The sequence below is a fragment of the Pangasianodon hypophthalmus genome, chromosome 1, assembly GCF_027358585.1.
Source record: "Pangasianodon hypophthalmus isolate fPanHyp1 chromosome 1, fPanHyp1.pri, whole genome shotgun sequence".
Lineage (NCBI taxonomy): Eukaryota > Metazoa > Chordata > Actinopteri > Siluriformes > Pangasiidae > Pangasianodon > Pangasianodon hypophthalmus.
Window position 1 is genome coordinate 12302946 of NC_069710.1, and position 18803 is coordinate 12321748.

The 18803-nt window shown below is 40.2% G+C and overlaps 1 protein-coding gene across 10 annotated transcripts in view; it reads left to right on the forward strand.

Moving 5' to 3' along the window:
- kcnc3b (potassium voltage-gated channel, Shaw-related subfamily, member 3b) overlaps positions 1–18803 on the forward strand; it is a 76554-nt gene that overhangs the window by 38702 nt on the left and 19049 nt on the right. For 7 of the 10 annotated variants that reach the window (XR_008301692.1, XM_053233729.1, XM_053233731.1 and 4 more), the window contains exons 3-4: positions 3460–4441; positions 9065–9253. Coding sequence is in view for 9 of the 10 variants with exons in the window: in XM_053233729.1 (XP_053089704.1) it covers positions 3460–4441; positions 9065–9253 (1171 nt within the window). In the remaining variant the exon portion in view is untranslated. The other 3 variants (XM_026926216.3, XM_026926215.3, XM_053233722.1) reach the window with 2 other exon arrangements.

Sequence of the window (18803 nt, forward strand, 5' to 3'; positions counted from 1 at the left end):
AAATAATCTGTGGCGGGTTGTTGTGATGCAACCTGATTCAAAGCAGAGTTACTGCTAAGTTGACTGAAGCTGTTATTGGAAAATAATCAACATGTCAGGAAGTGGTTTATTACTACGTTCAGTGTTATAGAAACAAGTTAGTTCCTGTTATTACTTGCCGTTAGAGCAACCTGTTCTGACCAATCAGATTTCAACAGTGCTGTGGCATAATATATAAATAATAAATGCTCTAAAAATAAGGTGTTTTATCATTGATTACTCACTTCCTTTAATGCAAATAATTTTAGTCATGTGACCTTTTATACCACTCATGTTAAAACCGTGGTTCCAGTGTGAATTGAGATGATTAATAACTGGGATTAAAAGGGTAGATGATTAGACATTGACATCTTGACATTTCTCTTTTTCATTCTTTTCATCAGTGGTGTAAACAAAGAAAAGGAGAGAATAAACGGAGGGATTGCATAAGATAGAAGGAGAGGGGATGGCTGGTTACAAAACAAGCGGGTCTTAATAGGAGAGGGAAAAAAGCTCTCAGCTACTTGTGCACCTCATTCACATGAGTGGCTCTGTGTGTGTGTGTGTGTGTGTGTGTGTGTGTCGGTCTAAATCTGGGTCTTTATAAATGTGTGTGTGTGTGTGTGTAGATGCAGTGCAGGGTTTTTTTTTTTCTCTGCAGTGAGTTTGTATCCAACACCCCACTCTCTCTGCCTCAATCACATCCTCTCTCTCTCTCTCTCTCTCTCTGATTTATTATTTATCTGTCAGTGCTTACTGAGTAAAACTATCCCGCTATCCCGCTGTGTGAACATGAATGTATAAAAAAATTATGCATCAATAGCCCTGATCCATTTTCTGTCTTCTGTCTTTGCTTCTATTGTATCTGTATTTAGAGACATGATAAATGTTCACATTATGAAGATTAAAGGATGTAACCGAATACAAATACTTTATTGAGAATGACTTTTGAAACAGATAATGTGCTCTAAACGGACACAGATGTTAGTTTTTTATTTGTTGTAGGTTCACAGGACATCTGATATTGGAGCCAGTGTGCATCAGGACTGAGAATGTTTGACTTTCATGCAGTTAAATATGAAGCTTGTGGGACAAATAAAGGCCACGTGCATTTAGAGTGCTCATTCATTCATCCTTAGTAACTGCCTGGTCAAACCTGTGGTGGTTGGTATTAGGCTACTAGTTTGTTTATATTTTGGGAAATCAAATAAAATCGTTAAGAAATATCAGAAGCAGGTGCAAACCAAAAAAAAACATGCACAGACTTGCACACATCTGTAGTTGAGACCAATTAGGAACTAGTGTGATGTAGCTGAGGTTGAGGAACTGTCAAAACCAGAATTCACACACCATGTTGACTACCTGTGTTTTTTTTTTGTTTGTTTTTTGGCAGTGTTTTCCAGTATTTTCTAGGGGCATAGTTGTAGGATTCATGTTTAATTCAGAAAAAAAAACTTCTTCCTTTCTGGTTTAGGCCACACCCACTTTTTAATTTTAAATCCATATATTTGGAACACTAAACAGATACAGATAGTGTCATTGCATTACACCCAAAAAGGTTTACAATCCCATAATAGTTAGCATGGTATTTTGTTGACATGTAAGAGCTTCGTAAACACGTGAGCTCACATGTTGAGCTATGATGTTTCAAATGTCTTGAACCTGTAGGTAAAGGCTAAAGCCGAACTGCCACTTTCAAGAGACTGTGAACTAGCACTTCTGTAAGTAAGTGTAAACTTTCTGCAATGTTTTTAACCATAATCTACAACGATATCATGACTGTGCTACCTGTAGTTGCCTAAGAAAGTTTTTGTACACTAATGATGTTGGCTGCTTCTTTTAGGTTCTTAATGAAAAACACTTGTTTGGGGAAATTAGTTAATTTAAAATATTAATAAAATATTATTAAAAGCCTTTATTAAAATGTTGGTAAGACAATAAAAGATATATTTTCACGATTTTGCTTGTCCAAACTTTCAACTGGTAGTGTATGTGCTGAAAGAAAGGTGTGTGTGTGTATACACGAGTGTGTATGGTCAACTGTACAGATGTGTGTATGTGTGTTTTTGTGCGTGTAAGAGAGGAACAGGAATATAGGAATCTAGGGCAGCATTTGCTCTGATGCTCTACTGATGAAGACCCAGTTTACACATTTAGACCAAATGGAGCTTTATAGACCCAGATATTCAAATCAAATATTTAAGGTGTTGATTAATTTACCGTAACAGCAGCTCTGACAGTCGTTCCGGCTGTGTTGCTAATTGCTGATATGGTGAAGTTTTCTGTGTGGAGACATTGTCGGAAGGAGTCTCCAGTGTCAGCGGTAAAGCTGTTACTTAAAGTTTTCTGACATGTCTTTGAGATGGAGGGTTTTGCAGTTTCTCTATAATGTGAAAAACTACATTTTTATTTAGTCTTATTGACTTCAACAGAGAAAGAAATAGAGGCTGGTGAAGGAATGACTGTTTATAGCTGCTATAATGCAAGGAACTATCATTAATGTAATTATAAATGAGTAAAAAAAATTATAACATCTTGTTCTTTAATAAAGAATTGTAATCATTGGCAAATTGCTGTGGTATAAGAATAATGACACAATATTATACTCCCACCTCGAATGGGGTTTTATATGGATGTCTATGGCATGGAGTTGAGGCAAGTGATGGAAAAAAGGAAGTGAACAGGAAGAGTTTATAACCCGCATTAGAAATAAGAGCTTTAGTGATGAATGCCAGCCAGTGGCACATGGAATGACTTGCTTTGATTTATTACGACCCTTTAATGCATTCTGGAGATAAACAACCTTGTACTACCTGCACTTTTAATTTCAGACATCCAATCCACCGGTTCCTAAAATGGAAGAAGAGGCTGTCCTGAAATTCGATCCCATTCTAGCGAGACTCTTGAGTGTATTGTATCAGGATAGGACTTAATGGCAGAATAAAACCATTAAGCTGTTAAAGTGTATTAGTAATTTGGTCAAAGTAATTTGTATTTAGTCATACTATTAGCATAAGTTTTTACTTTTCCCATGTTGGAAAAATTAAAGTTATAGCTTTACCTCTGACTGACACTGGAGACTCCTTCCAAAAAGGCACTCTTTATTTGGTTTGTGTGGAGCATCCACCATGCTAGTGCATGTGTAAGCTGTTACTATAGAAACTATAACGTATTAGAATGAGCGCATTAAAACAAACCTTGCAGCTGGAACTACTGTCAGAGCTGTTGTTATAGAAAAGTAGTCTGTCTTTGATTAACCAATCGGAAATGAGAATTCAACAGCGCTACGTGATATAAAGTTAAATATGCTGTATACAGAATGAAGCTGAAATCAAGGTAGCTGAAATAGCTTTTGGCAACATTTTACTTGGAAAAGATGATCCATCTGATGACCTGAATGTGACATTGCTTCTTCCCTCTGTTTCTCTTTTTTCTCTCAAGTATGTGGCATTTGGCTCGCTGCTCTTCATCCTCATCTCCATCTCAACGTTCTGCATGGAGACGCATGAGGCGTTCAACACCATCTACAACCGGACGGAGAACGTGACAGTGGGCAACGTGACACGTGAGGAGGTCTTCTACGAGGTGGTGACGGACAGTTGGCTGACGTACGTAGAGGGCGTGTGCGTGATATGGTTCACCTTTGAAGTGTTTACGCGTGTCATATTTTGCCCAGACAAGGCTGAATTCTTCAAGAGTGCGCTGAACATCATTGACTTTGTGGCCATCCTGCCATTCTACCTGGAGGTTGGTTTGAGCGGCCTCTCGTCCAAGGCGGCCAAGGATGTGCTGGGCTTTCTGCGTGTGGTCCGTTTTGTCCGTATCCTGAGGATCTTCAAGCTCACGCGCCATTTCGTTGGGCTTCGTGTGCTGGGTCATACGCTTCGCGCCAGCACCAATGAGTTTCTCCTGCTCATCATCTTCCTTGCCCTCGGAGTGCTCATATTCGCAACTATGATCTACTATGCCGAGCGCATCGGCGCCAGACCCGACGACCCCACGGCCAGTACCCACACCAGTTTCAAGAATATTCCCATCGGTTTCTGGTGGGCTGTGGTCACTATGACAACGCTGGGGTATGGTGACATGTACCCTGAGACGTGGTCGGGCATGTTGGTCGGCGCTCTGTGTGCCCTGGCTGGTGTGCTCACCATCGCCATGCCTGTGCCCGTCATTGTCAACAACTTCGGCATGTACTACTCGCTGGCCATGGCCAAGCAGAAGCTGCCCAAGAAGAAGAATAAACACATCCCACGAGCCCCACAGCCTGGCTCGCCCAACTACTGCAAGCCTGATGCCCTGGCTATGGCCACCGCCTCGCCACAGAGGATCCTGGGTAACGTGCTGAGTGGGGTCATGGGCTCAGGCGGCCTCACTGGAGACTGTCCTCTAGCTCAGGAGGAGATCATAGAAATAAACAGAGGTGAGGAACTTCATTTTAATTTAATCATTTATCAGGAATGGGAAATGACAACACCTGCATTTCTTTAACCAAATATTTAATTCTAAATATATCATATGTTTACACCTAACAGACTCGACTAACAGTTTGGCCAAAAGATAAATGTTTTGTTTTTGTACTGGAGCTAATTTTACATACAAGGGAAAATATAGCAACACGTTTAACAACTGTGTGTGCTAGTTGATATGGTGAAGTTTTCGGTAAGGAGACGTTCAACAATGTTTTTGGAAGGAGTCTCCAGTGTCGGAGCTTTGGACACTTCCATAAAATAATCAACTTTGGGGTGGCCTTCCATTGGGCCGCATCACACCACCCTAGTTTCCTATTACTTGATTATTTTCCTAAAACAGCATGCCCCCAACTGTGTTATTCCTTACAAATCACTCGTGAACTATATTGTCATCTAAAATTAACTCTATGGTAGCCTTATAACTTTAGGCCACGGCTCCTGACAAAGTCTGATGCGTAACTACGTGCTAAGGAAGAAAGCGATTCGGCTTTGTGAAGTTATGCAATACCCTAACTCTAACCCTAATGCGTTAGAAGCCACATAAACAAGTCTGTTTGAGATACTGAACAACTCAAGTTAGGTATGATGCTAACCTGTTAGCTGCAGGCTTTGCTAGATAGCTACATTAGCCTCGTAGCTCCAAAACATGCCTTGGCTGAACAACTACATTGAGAATAAAGGGATAGTGGATAATTGCTGCTTTAATGACACCCCTGTTGCTCATTTTTCAGTGTACAGGAAATGGATTTTGTAATTCAGTTTTGTGTTTTGAAAATGCTGAATCATTCATTTTTCAGGGTAACAATAGACATAATGGTAAAACAATACAGAGCATTTAAGCGCACTTAAAGCATTGTGTGTGAGTGTGTGTGTATGTGTGTGTGTGTGTGTGAGTGTGTGCTTGTGTCAGTGTTTTTCTCAGGAGGCACCTCCATTATAAATGATTTCATATTTACGATCAACTAGTGAGTCCATATGAGCCCAAAGCATTCCATCTGCCGAGCATAAACACTCCACACACACACACACACGCACACGCTCATTCCTTTTTGTATACACGGTGCCACCACTGAAGATCCCAGGAGGCTTTTAGCTCATAGGCATTTCAGAAACAGTCCTACATAAACAATGCAGTGTAAACAGCAGGTGTAGTCCGTGGTCTGATAATGAATCGTTCCTAAAGGTCAGCCATTTTAACTTCTCCGTAATTTAATTCACAATTATTTACTTAATATCAGACCTCAAAGTTAAAACCATTTTTTTCTAATTAAAATCATGTTGTCTGCATATTACTGCATTGAACATATACCGTAGTCTGTGACTTAAATTCAAAAGTTGCGTACGCTAGGAAAGTTATGCATATTCAGAGTCGGGTTACACACCTTATTTTATGGCAGTGCATTTTCATTCAGATTATTAAAATCACTTCGGGGGTTGGCTGATATTTCTTAAGTAGAAGCGTCCGAGACGGGGGTTTTCGGTAGTGTCTAGACCAAGACCTTTAAATAAAAAAAAAAAAAAACAGGGATAGAAAATGTGGACTGAATAAGCAAATCTTCTATTTTTTCCTTTGTTTTCAAATATAATATGACGTTACATAAAATCAAGACATGAAAAATAAAATTAAAAAAAAAGACTAATGCAATAATACTATATGAACAAGAAGATAGTCAATTGAAATAAACTAAACTAACCTAACAGGATTCTAGTATATTGCCATTATAGTGCTGCATGAATAGTACTAGTTCACTGCAAATTTGGTTTAATTGAAAAAAATGGCTTCCAGCTTCATGATACAGAATGCTTATAAAATAGCACTTGATCCAGCTTATCCTATTATTTTGTACTTTATATTGCACTCCGGTATGTTAATGTAGCTTAATGGGGGTGAGTGCCAATTTGCCAATGGTACAATTTTTACTTATAAAAAGACGACATCATCGTAAATTTTTATTTGTTTATAGTTACTTTTAACATTGTCATAGCAGCTGAAAACAGTTGTTCCCTCACCAGCTAGTCGACGGTTGATGATACTATCGGGAATCACCGATAGATTCCAGCTATCGTGATGGCTATCAGGTTGTACGATTTAAATGCCAGTCGGAAACATCTTGTCTGCAGCTTTAAGATTGACAAAAATAAATTGATTTATGTCTCATAATACATGAACATTAACAGCCTGCTGTCTGACTTCAGAGCCGAGCAACAAAACATCTTTCTCTGATGCGTCTTAGCTTCCCTTGTCCATGCTTGCAAAACATGAAGAGGGGTTTAAATTAAACAATGAAACAACATATTGTTTATCAAGACTAAAGTTAAAGCCCTCTGTCCTGAAGACTCCTCTGTGTCAGAAAAAAACTAAACTCTGATAATGGAGACTCCTTACTGAAAACTTCACCATATCACCAATGACACAATTGTATTAGTCTTAGATCATGTGCGTCCACCATATATCACAAGTCCCTGTTACTGTAGAAGAGTGGTGCTGTGGTGTGATATAATCTAACATACAACACTGCTGCAGTGAATCCAGGTGGCAAAAATCACCCAGAATTCACACCGGAAAGCCAAGAGGACAATGAACGCTCACAGTCTAATGACAGTGGAAGTGTGTGATTCGAACAGCTCTCTATGGAGTTCATTCAAGTGGAAATAATAGAATGAACAGAATCAATAAACTCTCTAATTAAATCCCAGACTCGCCATGTTTATAGCCATTACAGGAAGTCGCTGATATAAACTGTGTCCCAGAGGCTCCCACACAACAGCCAGCTGCTTATTACTGCTGCTGATGATCTGATTGGGTATCACAGCAGTCTGACCACACCTCCTGTTAATATATTCATTCTAGCTCCGCCCCTCAGAATGAAGACCCTAACTGCAGCTATGATTTTAAAAATATATACAGAGCATAATATATGCTTTATATTATTAGGCTGTGTGTGTGTGTGTGTGTGTGTGTGTGTGTGTGTATATGTGAGTAGTAATATAAAAGTGACACTATTTTCCCCTTTCTTGTTCTGCATCTTTTTTTCCGCTGCCGCAGTATGTTTATTCCTCTGTCTTCCTCTCTTCTCTTCCTTTTCTCTTCTCACGCCACATATTTACTCCTTCTGTTCTTCCACTGCATTGCCGTGTCTCATCTCTCCATCCTCTCCTTTTTTCTCTTCTGCATCGCTCTCTCTGTCTCTGTCTCCTTCTCTTTCACTCAACCTCTTCCTCTTTCTCTCTCCTCCCCTTTCTCTCTCTCACTCTGTTTCCTTCTCTTTTTATCTACTACCTTCTCCTTCTGTCTCTCTCTTTCTCTGTCCTTCTTTCTGTCTCTCATGTTCTCTCTCTCCCTCCTAACTTTTCCTTCCTCTCTCTCTCTTTCTTTCTCTCTCTCCCCCACTTTCCTCTTTCCCACTGCCACTTTCTCACTCTCTCTCCACCTTTTTCTCTCCCACTTTTTCCTCTCCTCCTCCCTCACTGTTCTTCACTCACCTTCTTTCGCTTTCTCTTCCTTTCTCCCTCTCCTTCTCTTTCCTACTTTTTCTTTATCCCCCCTCTCCTTGCTCTCTCCTCCTGCTTCTCTCCCACTCTCCTTCTTCCTATCTCCCACGTTCTCCCTCTCTCCCGCCTTCTCATTTCCCCCTTCTTTCTCGCTCTTTCAACTCCCACTCTTACTCTCTCATTTCTTTCCCACTTTGTCACCCTCCTTCTTTCTCACAACCACATTCTCTTCCTCTTCTCTTCTTCCCTCCTCTTTTCTCTCCCTTTCTCCTTTATCCTCCTTCTCTTCCCTCAACCACTTTCTCACTCTCTATCCTTCTCTTTTCTCTTCTATTCTCTTCCACTTTCTCTCTCTAACTCCTTTCTCCTTCCTTCTCTTCTCTCTATCTTTGCCTCTCTTTTTTGTTCTACCACCTTCTCTTTCTTCCTCCTTCTCTCTTTCCTCCCCCTTTCTCGCCTCTCCTCTCTCTTTCTTTACCTCTCACCTCCTTCTTCTTTCCCTCACTCCTTCTTTCTCCTTCTCATTTCTGTCCTCTCTCTCTCTGTCTATTTCTCTCTCTCCTCCTCTCTCCCTTCTTCTTCTTATCTCATCCTCCTTCTCTTTCCACCTACCACTTTTTCACTCTCACTCCATCCGGTTTCTCTCTCCTTTTCTCTATCCTTCTCTCTCTCTACCACTCTCTCTGTTTTTCTACTTCTCTCCCTTTATCTCTCTCCTCTCCTGATTTCTCTCTCCCACATTCCCCCTCTCCCTTCTTCTTTCCTTTTACCTTTCTCATCCTCCTTCTCTCTCCCTAATTTGCTTTTCTCTCTCTCTTTCTCTCTCACATCCTACTTCTCTCTCCTTCTTTCTCTTTCCTTTTTCTCTCCCTTTCTCTCCATCCTTCTCCTTTTCTTCCCATCTGTCATTCCATTCCTCTCTCTCCTTCTTTCTCCCTTTTTTGCTCACTTTTCTTCACTTCTTTCCCTTTCTCCACCTCATGTCCATTCCTGTTTCTCTCTTTTTTGTTCTTTCTTCTCCTCTTTTTCTCCACTCTGGTTCTGCGTCTCTCTCTCTCTCCCCCTGTCTTTCTCTCGGTCAGACTCGAAGCAGAACGGTGACGCGGCAAGCGCGGCACTGGCTAACGAGGACTGTCCCACCATAGACCAGGTGCTGAGTCCGGATGAGCGCAGTCCGGTGGGACGAACACGCGAGCGCTACCAGCAGGACCGAGCCTGCTTCCTGCTCAACACGCGTGACTTCAGACCTGCAGAATCCAACGTCCGGAAAGGTACGCACGTACACACACAAAACACACACGCTTTGTTTTACTTATATGGTCTAAACACAGTGGTCAGTTTATACTAGAATAAAAACACACTCTAAAACAGTCGAGTACATACCGTATTTCCTGGACTATAAGTCGCCCCAGAGTCTAATCTCAGCTCTCTAATGATGTCATGATGCCTGAAATCATATCAAGGCATCACAACCACTGGAAAAGTGACGTGTGAAACAAAAAAAGATGCTCAGAGAAATATCTCTATTACTCCCGCTACAAATTAATAGTGGCTGGGACAAGCATAATTCATGGCCAGGCTATTTGTTTTTGTTTGTAGTTGCCTAGCAGACAAGCAGGTTTGTTAAGCAGAAAAAGAAAAGTACTCTTTATTGACTTGCGCAAAGCAAAACGTTTTCTTTTGGTGTGTAGCTATGTTTAAATGAAATGCGCTTCACAGTGATGTTACGCAACAGTGGCATCAATACTGACCAAAACGAGTGGAAAAATAGTCTAGCACAAAGTTGTCATATAAGTCTCCTAGTTTATGAAGTGCTATATGATCGTATATACAGTATGACCTTAGCCTGAATTAACTAGCTAACTAGCTGGCGATATGTTATTAACTTACGTTAGCAACCACTGTTTAACCTTGTCAGTTGTTTACAGGAAACCAAAACATGGAACTGAGCAGCACATTGGACTAGCTAATTATGCAACATCACACGAGCAAGGGCGTGGTTATACTGAATATCATATTTAAATATTTAGTATAACTACACTCTTGCTTGTGCGATATGACAGTTTTGCAAATAAGAAATTAATATCAAGTAACTGACATTTCAGACACAACATGGCCAAATAATTTGTTTATTTTTGCTCCACAGACAAAAGTAGATCCCAAAGAAACCACACTCACTGACTAACTAGCTCACACTGATTTGTACTGATTCCCGTTAAAGGTGCATCCGGTGAAACTGGCTTTCCTTCTTCCTTTTCTTCTTCATCTGACGAGCTTTCACATTATAAGTCAGAAGTTACGTTCACGAAAAAACGTATCGTTTACCATGTCCACTGATGATGTCGCTAACTCTACTGTAGTAACCGTTTCAGTGGGACTGTTGTAAGAATTGGTAAGAATTTTACCTGGCGAACACAGACGAGCAGAGTGATAGAAACAGTGAAACATCCCAGTGCAGTTCTACTAAATATAAGCACTCTTGGAACGTTGCTCCTCCAATCAGATTAATGGACCAAAATGAACTGCTGTATTACAGTATTTGTAAATGAAGCTCTGTAACTCTGTATAACATCCTCTCAAGAATGTGTGATGTCAGTTATATGTCATTTCCTGATGTGCCTTAAAGTCTGGTTACATACAGTATACCTGATCTACGCTGCCATGAAGACACTACTGCTCCATCATGTCTCTCTCTCTTTCTCTCTCTCTCTCTCACACACACATACACATACAAGCCAAACATTTACACTCATCCTAAATCTGCTCTATCCGTATCACTCTCTTATTTTTGATTTCGCTGTTCCCTTTCTCTTTCTATTCTCTTTTTTGTTTAGCCAGAACTACTGCCGTAGCAGTTACAAACACCTTCTGAATTGCACAATTCATCAGCACTGTTTTTTTTTTTTTTACCCTACAGTCACAAACAGTAAATATTGACGAGTACTTCGATTGTTATTGATGGGTAACTCGCATAGCTAAATGTGTAGGGTAGCCATTGTTTGGCTGTAAGTGAACTAGTTCACTTCGTTTCACAGCCCATTACAAGCTGTAAATGCACCATGCAAATACCGTAACTCCTGGAGTAGCACATCAAAACAAAAAAAAAATCAAAGCAGGAACCTTTTCTAAAGTTTTCTAAAATGTCGCATTTACGGAATGAAAACATGTTCGTAAACATGCATTCTAACAAATGGGACACCTTTCCCATCCAACAGAAGGCGGTTGTGGTTACAGACAGTTTCGGTCCGAGGAGCTCCGTCTTCACAGTGCCCATTCCATCTCAGCTAAATAGCTGACTATCATATCGGTGACATTGGTGTGCTACTTAGCGAACATGCCTAATTGATATTACTTTAAAAAACCTGCGTAGCTTGCCTAAAATCTACAACAAGAAACTAGCTAACTAGATACCTAGATCACATTCTTACTGAGGAGTTGTTTATAATGGACACATTTATCTAGCTAATTTTGTTCAAACAAATGAGTTTATGGCATCTTTTTGGGCAGCACCTCGGCTTTCAGTGCCATGACGTCCTTGATGCTCTAATCGTAAAACATCACGTCTTGAGCATGCCCACAAACAACAAAGTTGCATGAAGAAACTTGTGATATTAAACGATCTTTAATTTCATTGGTCGTTGCAGGCTAGACCACCGTTTATCAACATTTAGCCATTAAAAAGACTCCAGGCCGTAAGAATCTTCTAGAGTTGCACCATTTGAAAGTGTTACTTTAGCCGAATAGCACTCTCTGTCTTTTAATGGTAATCCATAGTTATACATGGATAACATTTTAGCTAATATCAGTCCGATACTTCATTCCCGATTACAACCAAGTAGAATCAGGTTGCGTCTACTCGGGTCTTTCTGCAACCAGGCTGCGTGCGCATCTCTTTTTGGAAACTACTATCAACAACTAACTACTGAAGTAGCACTTCTACTGTATAACCCCTAACAGACAGGCAAGCTATTATAGCAACTAGAGTAGCATGTTTACTGTAAAAACCCTAACAAACAGACAAACTAATTTAACTGCTGGTGTAGCAAACCCAAAGTATGACATCTACCATAAAACACCTAACAAACAGACCAATTAATGTAACTGCTTAATAGGACACCTACCGTAAAAACTCCGCTAGAGGTTAAAAAAAAATGTGTCTTATAGTCCAGAAAATACAGCAGAGATACAGGGACATAATGACAGATACACACATAAACACACACATGCAGTGGGTGAACATACATGTCCATGTGTTCATGTGTGTTTTTCTTCCCTGCAGTCTCAATAGAGTGTGTATTTGTATTTGTGTGTACTTTATATGAGTGTTTGTGTGTTCCGTTTAGGAACCGAGTTAAGAGTTAAGGGTAGGTTTCACACACATTCTGCTTCCGTACACACAGCGTTCGATGTTTTCCACGCCGGTCAGAATGCTAATCTTCCCTTAGCATGTATAATTAGTGAGAATTAGCACATGTTGGTGAGAAACAAAACCAAAGTGAGAGCTTCAATTATTTCGGAACAGGAAATATAGGTTATAATTTGGATTTTAATACTTTTAACACATGCTGTTGTCATGTAAGCAGCAATTACAGCCATAAGGGGCTGTCAAAAAATCTCCCAAAAGTAGTAATTATAGTTCGAAAAGTAAAAGATCCAGTGTGATGCCCAGTCTAGCGTTTCGGTTGCCTGGAAATCTAATTGACTCAGATAAATAATGGTAGCTAATGTAATGTAATAACCGGTGGCCAGCTAGTTATTTAATACAGACCTAAGCGAAACAAACTAGTATATTGTTGTTATCATTTTCTCTACTAAAAAAGTTTCTAATGTAGCACGTCATGTTTGCACTTTTGGCAAAAAGTCAGCCAGTCGTTAGCCATCGTTTAAGCTACGAGATGTAGACAATTTTATTCAAATCTGCCTAGCGTTATATGTTTAACCACGAGGTGACTGCGTGTAGTAAACAAAACATGATGGCTTTGCGCCACAATTTATTTTGCTTGTCAGTGTGTGTCACTTGTGTATTCCTGACTCTGGAAAAAAATTAGATTGTAAGTCATCCATTAATTAATCCAGCAGATCCAGCAGGTGGTGGGATTCTGAACTAGTAGCTTGCTCTAGTGTTACGTCTTACCACCACAAAACACAAACATAAACACGCGTAAAAGAAAGCAGAAACATAGCTACTTACTTAATAAAAACCTTTGTTTTGCGAAAGTCAATAACAAAGAGAGTTTAATTTCTTTTCTGGTTGTTGAACCTACTTGACCTCTGGGCAGCTACAAATTAAAAACGAATAACATGGATAGGAAATCTGCTTGTCCCGAGCACCCGGGCTACTGATTACATTACTCCCCTGGTGAGCAGTGTAATATAATGTACAGTATAGTAATAATACTATGCAATACACATTTTCAAGATATAAAGTATTAAACAAAGTGTTTGTACAGTCTGAGCCTTCAGAGGGGTGCGGGTGTGAAATGTCCTTTATGGACAAGCATTTTTTTGCCAAATGACATGAGCGCAGCACCTGACTTATAGTCATCACTCATGATTGGTTGGGTGTAACGAGGTTCCCGTTAATTAATTGCCTGCTTTTTATCCAACAGTGATACAAAATAGTGAATTCTGCTGAAAAAAAAAAAATTTGAGGCCGAGAGATGCAACACTGCAGCTATTAACATATTAATGAATGTGTAGCTTTACCCTGGAACTACCCTTTAAAGCAGAATGTGTGTAAACCTACCCTACGCTGTCTGTATGTACCAGTGCAGTAAGCCTTACCCGTGTGTGTGTGTGTGTTGCACTGATTGGGTTCAAATGTGATTATGACTCACATGAATGAAAACAAGAACAACTTCAACTAAACATGGAACTGCAGATTATTCCTGTGTGCGTGTGTGTGTGTGTATGCTTGGTGTTATCTCACCCCCTCTGTATTGTCTCTCTCTTCAGGTTGTGTCATATCACGCGTTTGTATGTGGGCTTCTTCATTCTACTTCCTGTTTTAGTGTTACCCTGTCCTCGCCGTGTGTGTGTGTGAGTGTGTGTGTGTGTGTGTGTTTCGTGACGTGGCTTATCTTGTTCTTAACGTGTTTTGCCCTTTTTTCCTGCTCTGTCCACTTCAGTGACTTTCAGCCCTGGCTTGGGACACGTGTCCCTCCAGGGTTAAAGGTCAAAGGTCAAATCGAGGTCAGAGTGAGGTTGTGTGAGTGGTGTCTTCAGGTCTGAGGCAGGGACAGAAAGAAAAAAAGGGGATAGGAGATGAATAGAAATAGAAGATGAGACCTGTAAGACTTCACACACACAATCTCACTACTTCAGTTCTGTGTGTGTGTGTAGATGGGTAAGTGTGTCAGGTTTGTTGTGAGTTGAGTAAGTGTGAGGCATGGACACACACTGACGTGTGGCTGACTGGTTGACAGACAGACACAGGGACATTTGGACAGACTCTCAGACAGACTGACAGGGAAGGTAAGAACGAGCCTCCGAAAACCGCAACGTCCTAATAAGCCCTAAAGCCCTACACACTAAACCCTAATGCCTAACCTGCTCAGCTGCAGCATTGTAGTTTAGATAAACCAGACACACCACGCTCTCTTGATTCACTGTAACATCCAGAGCAAGCTCAAACACACACACACACTTGCCCGTTGACTGTCCTTGTGAGGACCTTCCATTAACATTATTAATGCTATACTACACCTATGTCTAACCCTAACCTTAACCTCACTATCCAATAGGAAACATTTTGGCTCTTTTTTTTTTCTAATAAAAGCTGCAGTTTTGTTTTGTTGTATTAAAAAAGTTTTCCTTGTGGGGACCAGCCAAATGTCCCCACAAGAATAGGAATATCTGACAGTTTTGACCTGGTCCCCATAAGGAAAACTGCTTTTATCCACCAAGATATGAAAACATGCCCACAAACACACAAACAAAAAAAAAATACACACAAGTTTGCTTGTAAAAGACAGTGTGTGTGTGTGTGTGTGTGTGTTTATTTTTACTTGTTTAGCTGTTTATGGGGACCTTTTGTGAGATGCCTGCTTTGTGAGCACCTAACATTTTCATGTTCTCTGAACTACATGACGTGAAACTGTCTGTACCTGGGGCATCTGGGACAAGAAGATTACATATCCAGGATGTAGTGCATGTATGAGTACGTTTTTCTTTTTTTACCGATAATGATACCGAAATGAGTATCCTACTTAGTATTAATCAATCACGGAACATTTTATTTAGCTCTGTTTATATTTCCTATAATAGTGGACGTATGTCTATGCATCCACACTACTCGGCTCGTTCTTTGTGTCATTAGCCAGTTGATTTCAAATGAACTACATAACCTAGCTACAGTAGTTACCTTATTTCATTTCAGAAAAGCGCTTTTGTACAGCTGTTTTATTGTGTTCGTTGTGTCAGAATCCCTCGTTGTCAATGACCGATTGTGGCTGGTCGTCATGAATAGCGTACTGGGTAAGAGCTGTTATTTTCACTTATCTAGAATTGTCTGTAGACATTTTGCCTCGCTTAGCCAGTGTGTGCTGCAGCGTTATTTGCTGCCTTGTGCTGAGCTTTATGTTTAAAAGTTTAATCAGGTTACTTGAATTGTAGGAAGATGCTGTAGTTCCTCCTTTTGATATATTTGTAGTCTGCTGTGATTGCTGTCAATAATTTGAAATACGTCAGATTGTTTGTAATTACGTGTCGTCTGTTCATTAGTGTGAATACGTACGCTAGACTTCACGTCATATAGTATCACCACGTATCGGATGTTCGTATTAGAGGATTTTTATAAGCAAATGAGCATATTGATGCATTCCTAGTTTATTATCCATAGCTCTCAGTAGGCTCAGCAGGCTAGCGGTCACCAACGTTTTTTTTTTTTCTCTCATTCAACAACCAGAGACAGACAAAAAAAAAAAAAAAACCTACTCACTTTTGATTTTGCAAAAAACAAAAATATTTATTCAGTATAGTTAAACAAAAAGTGTTTCATGTTGGTGGATGGTGAAACTATACCACATGCTACTCCTACACTGTTTTCAGAATCAGATTGACAAAATCGAATGTAAAGCCGTAACATAACTCTCCTGCTTAATACATGGTTAACTATATCGAGGACTAAATGTGTGTAGGGGGTTTGAACGTGTGTGTAGGGAGTTTGACCTCCAGCGTTGGGGATTTGAATCCCACCTCCTCCCTGTGTTTGTATGTTTTCATGTTCTCCCCGTGCTTCAGGGGTTTCCTCCGGGTACTCCGGTTTCCTCTTCCAGGACAAAGACGTGCGTCATATCCTGATTGGCATTTCCAAATTGTCCGTAGTGTTCACTGCGATGGGTTGGCACCTTGTCCAGGGTGTCCCCTGCCTTGTGCCCCGAGTTCCCTGGGATAGGCTCCATGCTCCCCCGTGACCCTGTGTAGGATAAACGGTACAGAGTATGGATGGATGGATGGATAAATGTGTGTATAGCTGAGAGTTTATTCAGGCACTACACCCAACACACACACACACACACACACCCCTTGCTCTGGATATTAGAGTGATCTGCTCACACACAACACAAACACACTATATAAGTTTGCATATGTACAGACTGTGTGTGTGTGTGTGTGTGTGTGTGTGTGTGTGTAAGCACATCTGCTTGTGCTGGTTTGGCCATTTGGATCCTAGCTGCTCTGTGCTTGAATGTATGCAGCTGTCTGCAGTAGTAATACTGTGGCTCTACACCAGGGCCTTACCTTGGTTCTCTCTACAGTCAGTTCCTCCTCCTCCTCCTCCGTAAGGAATCTGTTCCTTAATCTTCATCTTCATTCTTTTTTAGTTTGGTGTGTGTGTGGTTCTGGGTGGGTGTGTCTGTGTTTGCTTATACATCTATATATAAAGATATGTATCTCTGGTGGTTGTACGTGTCCATTTTGCCTTCTACTCTTCCCCATCATCATCTAAATAACTTATATATTTGTTATATAAAATGGTAACAATGAGAAATCTCACAATACATAGACACAAAACACAGACCTGCCAACCTTGGCGCATTTTGCAAAGGAGCTCAGCAATTTAACATCGGAGTATGTTGGTAGAAATTATCACTCAAAAATATGCCAAAAGAGCCAATCACCATATGAATCTGGAATGATTGACAGGTGCGTAGGTGTTTTGATCTCCCCGATATTAACTGACAACCCGAAAGCCCTGCCCCCTTCTCACATTAGTAATCTTCTGGCCGAATTTTCCTGCTCGAAAGATGCACTGACGCTGCAGCTTCGCTTTCTGTCAAGGTAAACAGCGAACGTTTTGAGTTCATTAATGTCATTTCTACCAGCGTGTGTTTGACTTAGCTATCGTTAGACAAGTGTATAGTTAACATCAGTTAACTGCGCAGATGCATTCAAAGTCAGTCACGGTAGAAACCTGAGTGAACATATATATGGAATTTTACGGTAACCACCATGCACTTGGGGGGGAAGAAAGCTGCTGCTTGATGTAGTTACTAGAAATAGCAAGAAAGAAAGTGTGCATCTAAACATTTCTACTTTGCGAAAGGACTATATCGAAAATGTATTGCGTTTTTTTTTAATCCCCCTCTTTCCTCCCCATTGGTGGGACTATGCATTATTCCTCTTCGAAGGTTGGCAGGTCTGAAAACAGTTGAAGTAGGTAAGTAGTACTGCATTCTCCAGACTATAAGACAAGTATTTTGCCCTCTAGCAAATGCGACAATGATTGTAGTAGCCCAATTGTTTGTAGTTTTAAGGTAGACCTGCTACTCCAGCAATTATGATAATTTGCCATTGCAGTTGCATTATATAATAATCACCACCTTTCTTTCTACTGAAGAAAAAACATTCATGTCAGTCTGAGTCAGATTTTTGTCAGCTCTCAAACAGCCACCAAATACTTTGACTAAACCAGGAAGTGAGGCAACTGGCAGCCAGAACATGCCATGTGGCAAAGGAAATAAAGTGGAAATTTTAAAATCTATCATTTCTTACAGCTAATAAATTGTACCACTGATTTCAATTCTGTTAAAGATGTTCAACGGAACAAAGCTAAATGCTATTTCTAGCTAATATTAGATAAAAACTAAAAACTACAACAAACATATTCATTATTTAGGTATACAGAATGACAGGAACGTTTCCATCCTAAATTCTCCCACATGACATGAATGTGTCATAACTTGATGCTAGCATAATATTGAAAATCTTATTAGAATTATTATGCCATTTTAGAGGCAATACAAACGTTATATAAAATAAAGACATCTACATGTCGTTTATGTGACAAAATAGAATTTAGGGAGGTGCATTTTACACTTCTTAGCGACTTATTGTCTGGAAAATATGGTTGTTTATTTTTAAATATCTAAATGTGACATGCGCCAAAATGTGTTTTTTTGGGTTTTTTTTAAGGGGTTCATTTTTCAGTACATTAGTGCTTTGATATTGATATCAATTCACACATTCCATTGTTCTGCTATTCAAATATTCATCTGCATGACCTTTGACCTCAGCATGACCTCAGTTACTCCTTACTATGTGCCTTCAAATATTAAAACCAGTCATTTAGGGTATAATTGGTGTCATAGCACTACTAAAGCTTGTATTACAGGTGGTTTAGCCCTTCCTGAGGTTAGCCACTTGGATGCCTGTTTAACTGTGGCTAGGCTAGCCCACAGTGGCTAACCAAGTGTTTAAGTGGTTTAGAAGACTTAGAGTTTGTTCAAAAGACCTCTCAAGTTACAAGCTACACATCTTTACGTGCTAAACACACCACTGCTAGCACTCTTGATTTGCGTTCTGGGCGAGCCCAGATCA